The sequence below is a fragment of the Zootoca vivipara genome, chromosome 11 (assembly GCF_965207765.1).
Source record: "Zootoca vivipara chromosome 11, rZooViv2.hap1.1, whole genome shotgun sequence".
NCBI lineage: Eukaryota > Metazoa > Chordata > Lepidosauria > Squamata > Lacertidae > Zootoca > Zootoca vivipara.
The window spans coordinates 31,361,193-31,372,183 of NC_142594.1; the positions used below are offsets into that span (position 1 = coordinate 31,361,193).

Genomic DNA, 10,991 nt, shown 5'->3' on the forward strand with positions numbered 1-10,991 from the left:
CCCATGGCTGGTAAAGCTAGATTAAATTATACAAAATAGCCAGACAAATTAAGAGAACCTGTGCAAATTTGCATAACTTGATACGGCACTTGCAATTCTGCTTTTCTTGGGGATTGCTCGAGTGCTAAGATTTGCATTTATTTATTTGTTTTAATCAAAGTACACACTGGCCATTCCAAAACGAGCTGGGAAATTGTACTCCCGGGGCCAGGGCTAATCACAGGATGTGCTGCAGGTACTAGGAAAGCCAGGAAAAAATAACAACCAGCATTGTTATTCCTCATCTTTTTCCTTCCCGTGGTTCCTCCCTTTCTTCTTGTATCTTCTTTTATATTGTTAAAACAATAACAAAACAAAACAAGACATGACAGTTGGGCTAGAGAGGAGTTGCAAGTTATTTGGTCCCCTTCCCCAGTACAACTCTTGCCCCTTTGTATCTCCACAGAACTGCACAGTAGTTGAGGAAGCTGCAAGACCAAAATAGTTAAGGCAACAACTCTCTCTCTCTCTCTCAAGTAAAAGCAGCTTAGCACAGAATTTTCCACTGGTGACTGCTGCATTAGCTGCAAGAGTTTAAAACGATGGAACAAAAGTTTAAAAGGACAATAGACTGACTCATTTCCCATGAAAGGCGAAGGAGGGTGTGGGGTTCTTTCCCTCCTGGTTCTTGCAAACTGCAGTTAGAGACTCATTGTGTATAACAGTGCAAAATTTACCATTACAGTACATCATGGATTAAAGAAATGCACCCTCACAACATGTATGTATTTTTGCAGTCAAGGATTGGTGAAAATCAAGCAATACTAGCTTCTCCACATTCAAATGCTTGATGGCCAAGTGTTTTGTTTTTCTTTTTATCTTACCCCACAAGTGTTGGTCATTCCTGAAGCTGTTGTACTTCATATATGCCTTTTGTGGATTTTATGTGATAATCGCTACCAACACATTAAGTCTGTGACAGATGCACACAATTTAACATACAAATGATAACTTGATCAGCAGGTGAGAAATTATTTTCAGTAATATGCAAATTGGTATTGTTGAATAAAACAGCAATTTGAGAGGGTTTGTTTGTCTAGCTTAATTTCTTTCCAGTGACTCGCTTCATCAACTCTGTCATCTGACTCTTTAGATTACAGTTTGTCAATTGTTCCTCAATTACTTAGTGGATAAATGATTACTGCAGCTGGATAAATGATTTCTGCATCTGTAACTGATATTACCAGATACGGTTTTCCGTACTTAGGAATTGTGGTTTTCCTAACTGAAGTAATGGTTATACCAATAAAACGTGTGTCAGGAAAAGATGGACTAAGTTATAGCAGACCTGGTTATAAATTCATCCGTGCAGCATTCACCAGTTTAAACCTACAAGAATCCCACATGGGTTGCCAGACTACTTTGGATCTTATTTCTTTGTTAGCTTTTCTGATTTACAAAAGCTGAGAAACAGACCATGAATACTAGGAGCTGAGTAAGAGACCCTCTCGAGGACCTTTTCTTCTCTATGTTTATTTATTACATGCATATCCCACACCTTTTGTCCAAGAGGCTCAAAGCAACGTACAGTACTCTGTCTCATAGCCCTCATTTTAATACATAGGAACATGAGCTAAGCCTACTGGACCAGGCCAATGGCACATCTAGTCTAGCATCCTTTTATCATAGTGGCCGCCCGGATGCCTATGGGAAGCCTGCAACCAGGACATGAGCACTCTGCTCACCAGTGATTCCCAGCAACTGGTATTCAGAGATACGATGTTTCTGATAGTGGAGGCAGAACATAGTTATCATGGCCAGCAGCCATTACAATGACCACGTTATCTCTCAGCCCAATATGGCATGCAGAACAGTCTCTAACATCTGAAAAAAAACAACCTGGCATATGGGTTACCTCTTACTCTATAATTTTCAACTTTGCTTGAGAACTTCTGGTTTCCAGGCCAATTTACTTATGCAAGGCAATCTGACATTGTCACTGCCACCCCCCCACCCCCTCTATTCCCTGGTCACAGCATCAACCAGATACTACCACCACACCTGCCCCCAACTTTTAAATATTTTAGTGGTGTATCCATAAATGTTTGTTGTGGGAGCAAATGAAAAACTGTTATAGCACTTACACAGCATTTCTTTAAATGTCAAGAAAATTGGGGGGGGGAACTGATTTTTAAATTAAAATCTAAACAAGTGAACCTATTTACACATTTTGTTCTGTATAGTTCTGTACAAATCTAAAATTTAATTCTCAGATTCTGCACAGCATTAACAAAAGTCAGCTATGCCATCTCAAATGGGTTCCAAAGTAACTTTCACTACATGCCATGCATTTGAGCAAGCCTTGGTAACTGAATTCATCAAGTGGGAAAAGTCTTATTTGTGACATCAAACCATTTCTCTGAACCCCAGCACAACCGTGGGAGGAAAGTGCCACTTTTCCTCCCCAGCTCCAGTACAGGAAAGGGGGGCAGGGGCTCACCCCTGTTGTTATGAGCTTCAGAGACTCTTGTAAAGCAGTGGGATGCCTTGCCTTCTCAGCCTCAGTACCAGGTTTTTTAAAACACACACATTTGCCAGTGACAACGCTCATGTGTGCCTTTGTCAACGGTTGCTAAACAGTAGCAGTCAGTCAATTTTCACTAAAAAAAGTAGTTCATGATCAAAGATACCTGTATAAATTCCAATCTAGCACAAAGACTGACACTACCTCAATTTCAAATTAGGCTTTTCTCTGCTTAATGTTTCCATTTTTAAAAAGGTAATATTTACTGATTTTCAATGATTCAACTAATGTAACATAAATGTCATCCTTACATCACAGATAGTTGCTATTCCTGTTTGATTATTCAAGCAGGAGGCACATATCTAAACACGTGTGATGTGTGAAACAGGATCAATTACCTGGGTTTAAAACATTGCTTGTGGAATTGTCAAGCTAGTACAGAGAACCCAATGAGATTTCCCCCATAAGAAAATGCAACACAATCACATTTATATATCAAGGTCCTCTAATGCAATGTTTACCACCAACTTCGACTTGCAAGGAAAGACGTTGCAAAAGGAAGGAAGGAAAGTGGGGGGGTTTTTCTCAGTAACAGGGCTCTCAGAAACAGGACTTGCAAAAAAATACTGTATTTCAGGACATAATGAATACCATTCCAGCACTTTGTTAGGAGGTGCTGGGCAACTACCCCTTGAGGAGACTAAATTTATTAAATACATAAAATCCTTAAAATTAAGAAATGAGACAGCCAGGGGGTGGGGGTGAGCCTACTGTAACAACATCCAGTTCCCTAATCAGCATGTCTGACAAATGGGTTGGCAAAGGGAGGGTAAGACCAAGCTGTGGGAGAGAAAGAAAACCACCATGTCTGTAGCACCCAGAGAGAGTGGCTTCCAAAGATACCCACTGAGTTCATAGCAGAGACAAAAGTCTGAATGGGAGGTCTTCTTAGTTCACAGTTCAGTCTTTCTGATCCACTTCACTAGCTCAGTTTGTGGTTATCCAAAGGATGGCGAGAAGAAAGAAAGAAAGAAAGAAAGAAAGAAAGAAAGAAAGAAAGAAAGAAAGAAAGAAAGAAAGAAAGAAAGCTGTTTCGAGGGGAACTGAGTCTTCCTGCCCCACACCAACACCAACAACACTAGGCTAGACTAACTCAGTTTGCAATTATCCAAATGGTGGAATATAGAAAGCAGAGTGCCTCTTATTAGCCTCTTACTAGCCAATACTGATTTAGAGTTAGCAAGAAAGCTGGCTTCACACTGCTGCCTGGGGTCAGCTGCTATATAACTCTGGATCATAGCTGCCAAGTTTTCCCTTTTCTCGCGAGGAAGCCTATTCAGCATAAGGGAAAATCCCTTAAAAAAGGGGTAACTTGGCAGCTATGCTCTGGATATGTTCACAATGTTAGTTATTCCCAGAAAAGACACAAGCCCCTGATTACCATCAACTGGGCCTTAAACATGCCCAATGAATGTGAATCAGATGTTGGAATCTTTGCAGCCTTATACAACCATCTCAACAGCCCTCTTATAGAAGGCATTTCTGAAACTGATTGTAAGCCTCCATAAGGAAAGTAACAATTTGTACCTTAGCTAGGCTTAGGGAATATGGTGTTGTGAGTCCCAGTTATCCTACACTGCAGGATGGAAGTGCCATGGGGGGGGGATGTGATTTGAGACATGTTAATAGACAAAAGGGTGATGATTAAGGTTGAAAAACCTCAGCCCTTGTATACAGTACCTTATCATCTCAATGGGTATCTGAGATATGATGTTATAAAGAGCTCCCCCTCCCCACCCCATAGCTGTTCTCTAAAACTTAGGACTTTATAGGCAGTTCATCTAATCCCCTATCACATGTTCTCACCATCAATTCTGCAGTCAAGGATTACACACAAACACACTTGTTGGAAGGCGGCTGCCATTATACAATGTTTGCAAAAGCACTATATGGGAATAAGCAACTGGAATCCCAAAGACCAAATCTTAGGCTGCCCATCCCAGAGGCATGACGAGTGCGCAGAAGGAGCAATAGCTGTGGCCATAGCAACCGCTGTCATCTTGGGAAGTAGGCCTGAGACCTAGTCAATCGCCTTCCCATATCTTCCCAAAATGGACCTCGCATGGAATTAGAAGCTACCTAAGGTCTAAGACGAACAGGGCATTCGTAATATCTAGCACTTCACAGCTCTGTAGGAGGGCTTTTTTCAAGCTAGTCCTGTCAGAGGATTCTTTGCCCCACCTTCAATCGACCACAATTTTTTTTTCATCTCCTAAGAATCACAGCTAAGTGACAAAAGAGATCTAGCTACCCACTTCCCACCATAGGAGACAAAATCGTACTGGGGGGAAAACAAGTTATCACAGACACAGGCTGATTAGGACCATTTCAAACCTACTCTAGCCACATAAAACCCTTCTGAGTGAAAGTATGCCTAAATATTGTGACAATAAATATGTCTGATACACCGGTTAGCCACAACTATACAAGGGGCAAGCAAGAGTTATTAGGGCTCGGGATGATTCTTAACAATTTGAATTCATCCTTGTTTTCCAGTCAGGACCAAATATGAATCCTAAGGCCACGAAACAAATTCAATACTGGAAGCAACCAGCAAAAAATTCGCCAGAGACAATGTCAAGAGTTAAAACAAAAGAACAGAAACAACCACTCAAAAACAGTGTAAAGAATAACAGACCAGTGAAACTTACCTTAATTGGAGCACTACTAAACTTAATTTTTCGGCTTGCTGGGATTTCATCTTCTTCTGGCAATCCAATAATTTCAGAACATTCCATGTCAGGTTCGTAATCACAGTTGTCATCGCTGTCTTCTTGATCATCCTGTTCTGTTCCCGTCTCCCCCCAGTCAGAATTATATCTTGATCGTACCCTGTAGACATTGTAATCAGAGTGCATATACACATGAGAACTCTGAAAGTTATTCAAGTCTTCCTGTTCTTCCTTTCCATTTGTATCTTCACAGTGGGAGCCAACAGAATACGAAGCTTCAGTGACTGTGATGTCATCACTAGCTATTAAGTTTCCTGATATTTCTGCAGTCTCAGCTCCAGCAGAGATCTTTTTTTGCTGCAAAGGTGGTACTTCAGGCTCTATTTTTGCCTTACTGCTCGTACAGTTCTCACCCAAACTTTGTTTATCAAGTCCACCCACGGACTTTTGTTTAGTCGTTTCACAGGCATCCACAGAATCGTAGCACACATCCTTGTTTTGTATTCCACCTGTTTTTGACAAAGGCAAAATGCTTTGGGGGGTTTCATTGTCTGATGGTGATCTACTACTGTTCTGCTCAGAGTTTTCAACAGGTGCTGAGCTGGTATTTTGTTTAGCTGACGGAGGCCAAGCATTGGCGTCTTTTATGGGGCTGAAATCGTCGAGGTTTGCAACACTGGAAGACAGATTTGTGTCCACAGAAGACAGGTTTAGTGGATAGTGGCCAGTTACAGAATACTCTTCATTGTCTCCTGTCTTTTCTAGAACATTTTGTTGTGAGTCAGTATTTTCAAACACTGCACTAAGTTGGCTCACTGTTGGAGAAACAGCCTCTGTCCTTGAACTAAGACTATCCAGCGAATCTGTACTTCCTCTGTTAGACTTAGAGCTGCACCAGTCATCTTGAAGATCACTGTTAGAAACGGATCTCTCTTTCTTTGGGGAGTAGCGATTTGAATGCCCTGTTTCATGAGTATTTCTTTCAAACAACTTCCGTGTTTCAGTAAACTTGGAGTAAGAAGGACCATCGTGCATAGAATCAAACCTACTAATCCTTTCTGAAACGGAAGATTCTAACTTCACAACTGAACCATCTCCCTTCTCCACAAGCTCTTTTGGCCTAATTCTTCTTTGGGGGGATAGGGGTCCACCTTTACTTCTGGTCTTTGCCATGCCTCCAGCACTCTCATTGGGCTCCATGCCCATTTGCATGAATAAATTTTTAATCCTGTTGACGTTAGATCCATATTTCCTCCCCCTGGTTTGCTGAGAAGCCTCTCCTTCTTCTTTAGTCTTTTGTTCTCCATCTGACTTAGGCTTGTCAAAGGTGCTTTTCAATGCTTGGAACTCAGTCCTATAAGCGTTCCTGTGAGGAGAGGCACTTCGGAGGTTGGATCTTTCCCCTGAACACTCTGTCTTCATCATGTTTATTTTTGGGATGTTAAACCAACATACATAGTGGCCGCTGTATCCTCCCAGTTGAGATTGTGGATGAGGGGCTTAAAGGACATTAGATTCTGCCAAGGCCATACTTATAGGCAGATGACAATCCTCCAGATATGGGTACCAGCAAAAACAAAAACAAGTGGGAAACTGGATGTCTTTCAAAAGAATGTTGATGTAACCTGCAACACAAAGGAGGATTTTGATTCATATCAGTGGGTTTGTAGATCTTCATACCTATTCAACATTTACATCGGTTTTAGAATATGGCTGGCTATAAAAGGGGAAGGTTGTAATATGAAGCCACCAGATGCAATTCCATCTCCCAAAGGAATCACATTTGAATTTGGAAGTTATATGGATGGAAGACATGCCTGGGAAGCCCCACTGATACATACCCTAAGCTCCTTAAATGAAGACCAGAACATAACTGGAATAAACTATTTCACACTTTAATAACAACATGTTATAGTATCTTCAGAACTTCATTTAAGTGAGGGCTAATCAGGACTCCATCTCTTCGAACCCATTTTGGATTTCATTACACGAACCTCTGGATCATTATATGGAGTAACAGCAGAAGACAGTAAGTGAAGTAAATTCCTATAATAAACAAATAATTATACTGCCATCACATGACTGAGAATGGAGACATTACTTCTGTGTAGGACCAAGACCTAATCCCTCTCTTTCCCGACAGTCAGTGTATGCACATGCATATATACGCTATTCAAATGTACAACAGTTCTGTATTATACCAATGTATTTTATCATTAAAGTGTCCTTCAAATGATGATGTAGAGTCAGGTACACATATCTCTACCACTGTGAAATGGTGTCATGCAGCAACAGCAACACTTTGCTGCCTTCATTTTCAAAACACCACCACCACCAAATGAACAAATTAATAAACTCACTCTGAGACTGTAGGGGTGGGGGGGAGAGAGAGAGATGAGAGAGAGAAATCACATGCACAGAAATTTAGAACTTGCAGGAAGCAAATAATTTGGTATGGTAAAAACTTGCCTGTTCCCCTTGGGGGTATATTCGGCATGACAAAGAACCATGAAAGGTGCAGTGAAAGGGGGAAGAGGAAACCTCAATGCAGGCTAAATCTGTCCATTTCCCAGTCTGGATCTCGGTAAAATCTGTACGGCAAGTGGCATTTTATATGGATCCCGAGCGTCCTGCCCTCCCGCAAGGAGGAATACGGGGGCTGGCAGAGTCCCTTGGCGTCGTTTAATAGAAGAGGAGGAGGAAACGGGTTTTGCTTCCGAATCCAGCCTGAGCAAGCAGCCCTAAAGAAATACAGAAGAGCAGCACATGACTAATAATAGAGCAAAATCTCTCATTAGCGCCCTTCTGTTTCCGCCTCCTCCGCCGCTACAACTTCACCGCAGCTGCAAGCCTCCCGAAGCGACCGACCCGAGCAACGCACACATGTGGACCTGGCTCGGCTCGCTCCGGCCCCGACTGGCCTCCACCTCCCGCCTCCTCCCGCCTGCCCGAGTCAACGCGCTGCCGGGGCTGCGAGACAGATTACAAGACTCGCGCCCATATTGCGTCTGTTCTCCAGCCTTGACAACTAAGCGGTTATTTGCTCCTAAGCAACGTTGTGATGTGGCCGTTAATACCCCCCAATCCCTTCCTTGGAAGAGAACCACATCCCTGCCTCTAAATCGCCTCTCTCTCCCTGGTCCCCAAGCATGCAATTAATTAAGGGGGGGCGTGGAAGGGTCATTTGCAAATAATAGCGAAGGTGAGAGTAATCAATCTCAAGGCGCAGAACCTTCCCCCAACCTCCACGCTTCGCTGTTTCGGCGTCGCTCGTGCAAGAAACCCACCCGTGGAGGGGTGGTATACTGCCAGCTAGTAAGTGTGGCGATAAATCCCCTTCTTTCCTTCCTTCGTTTCCTTTCTCTCTCCAGCCTAGCGCGACGTCCTTCACGCTCCCTATAGGAAAGTGGCGCAAAAGGCACAACTCTGTCCCCGCCAGGGAAGGAAAAACAAAACAAAACCCCCAATCCGCTGCTACGTAAACTGCCCAGGCAGGGAACGCGGGAGCCGGGAAGCACCTTGCAACAGGAGCGGCGGCTGTATAAGAATGCAGGGAGCAAGACGGCGCTCACGAGCCTTGCAAGCGAACCTGCCCACTTTCGGTGCTCCCGAAACAAAAGCTGCTCCCGGCCGCAGGAGTCAAGCCACAGCGAGCCCCACACAGGCAGGTTTTGTTTTGCAAAGAGCGGGGGCAGGGGCAGGGGGGCGCTCACCGCGGCACCTTACCCGGGAGAGTCGGAGTTCCAAAAGCCCCGCCGCCTCTCGATCCCCCTCCGATTCTCTTCCTGCTGCTCTGGCTACTACTGCCGCCGTGCTGTCCACCGGACCACCACCTCCCAGCACTGCTGCTGCTGCCGCCGCCCGCAACCTGCCCGGCAGCAGCAACCTCCTCCGACTCGGCTCTTGCACGCCATTGCAGGCGGCGGCGGTGGCGCCTGAGACGCTGCTGCGCGGGGTGGGCGGGGGAGGAAGGTTCCCGCGCTCGGCTCCACCACCAGCCGGGCTTCCCGCCGCCCGCTCGGCCTCCAGGGGACGCCCAGGCAGGCAGGCAGGCAGGCGGGTGGGTCCCGGGCGGCCCTAGTGAGGGAGCACGCTGGCCAGCTCGGGCGGCCCTTGGCCTCTCCGAGCCAAGAGCGCCTGACAGGTGCCTCACCTCCTCGGCGCGCTGCAATGGTTTGCCCCGCTGGGAGAGGGAGGCTGGGGAGGTGGGTAGGAAGAAGGCGCTAAAGCCACGAAGCAGCAGCAGCAGCTCGGCGACAATGCGCCCGGCCGGAGCGGGAAAGGACAAGAGGCGATCCGCGCCGCCGCCGCTGCTTAGCCTCTCAGGCGCTCCCCACTGGCCCGCGTGCAGCCCGCCTCTCGCCGGGCGTGCTTGAGGCTCCCGCTTCCTTTCGCAGCGCTTCCCAAGGGGGAAGTGGATTGAGCCCCCTGGCGAGAGACTCTTACACGCCTCTGACTCCGTCTGCGCCTCAGGAGTGAAATTCTCCACTGCCCTGGGTTGCGCGTGGGTTGTTTTTTTCCCAAGACCCCACGTTCACGCAACCGTCGGGGGTACTTCGGTTTTTGAACAGAAGCTGCGTTTGGAACTGGCGCAGGAGGAGTGGGAAGACAGATTTGCCCCTCGAAGCTCGAGCATAGCTGCCAAGTTACCCCTTTTTTTAAGGGATTTTCCCTTATGCTGAATAGGCTTCCTCGCGAGAAAAGGGAAAACTTGGCAGCTATGAGCTCGCGACCGAGCTCAGTTGACCTGCCCGGCCGCGTGGAAATTGACGGAGTAATGGCCACGCGCCTTCCCCGTTACTGGGTTGCACGTCTGTGGTGGTCGCCACAGAGAGCAGCGGCTTTGCCTTGCGCTGTAAGGGCGGGGAACCTGTTGGACTACAGCTTCCAGCATCCCTGACCATTGGCTGCGCTGCTCGGGCTGATGGGAGTTGGAGTCCCAACAATATCTGGAGGGCTGTAGGTTCCTCGCCCCAAACAACAAAAGAAACCTACTGGGTCATGTAGTAAGCGTAGTGATCAAAACCACAGTTCCCAGCTAAATGCAATGCTTCTCATAAGAAGCTGCCTTTTAACGAAGTTGACTCATCTAGCTCAGTATAGGTAGGTAGCTGTGTTGGTCTGCCGTAGTCGAAACAAAATAAAAAAAAATTCCTTCAAGTAGCACCTTAAAGACCAACTAAGTTTGTCATTGGTATGAGCTTTTGTGTGCAGCTCAGTATTGTCTGCACTGGCTGGCAGTGGTAAAACACTGCTCCACCTAGTTCAATATTGTCTACACTGACTGGCAGAGGCTCTCCAGGTTTCAAACATCCCCAGCCTTTCTGGAGATGTCCTACCTTGCTCTTAGCACACAACTACTAGCATTCAGTGACACACTGCCCCTGAAACTAAATTTCAGACACAAAGAACTCTATTTGCAAATGAATCTACAAATGCACCATTTCCTTGAGAATTGTGCAGTCTATATTTAAAGAAGTTGGATCCAGAACTAACAAAGTTCTGTTCTTCAGTAGAAATCATCAGGGCTGATTTTAATAAAATATACATGAACATAGAATATGCACTATAAAGTGGAAACAGCATCAAATAAAACAGCCAAGGTGCAAGGGGGAGCAGCATTTATACCTCACTTTTCCATCAGGCACTACACACAAAATGGCCATGCCAAGGGACTACAATGAAAGTGGTCAGTCAAGAGGAAGAACAGAATGGTGGATCCAAGGAAGAGCATCTACAGGACAGGGACCCAAGCT

The 10,991-nt window shown here is 45.6% G+C and overlaps 1 protein-coding gene across 18 annotated transcripts in view; it reads right to left on the reverse strand.

Moving 5' to 3' along the window:
- The window catches only part of PPP1R9A (protein phosphatase 1 regulatory subunit 9A), a 137,703-nt gene extending 127,964 nt beyond the window's left edge, over positions 1 to 9,739 (reverse strand). For 10 of the 18 annotated variants that reach the window (XM_088653895.1, XM_088653894.1, XM_088653890.1 and 7 more), the window contains exons 1-3: positions 8,962 to 9,739; positions 7,705 to 7,976; positions 5,215 to 6,860 (exon numbers count right to left, since the gene is read on the reverse strand). In XM_088653895.1, coding sequence (XP_088510021.1) covers positions 5,215 to 6,660 — 1,446 coding nt within the window. In that variant the 5' untranslated portion in view covers positions 6,661 to 6,860; positions 7,705 to 7,976; positions 8,962 to 9,739. Of the gene's footprint in view, positions 1 to 5,214; positions 6,861 to 7,704; positions 7,977 to 8,522; positions 8,851 to 8,961 lie in introns of those variants that run through there. The other 8 variants (XM_035129900.3, XM_035129896.3, XM_035129894.3 and 5 more) reach the window with 5 other exon arrangements.
- Positions 9,740 to 10,991: the final 1,252 nt, after the last annotated feature.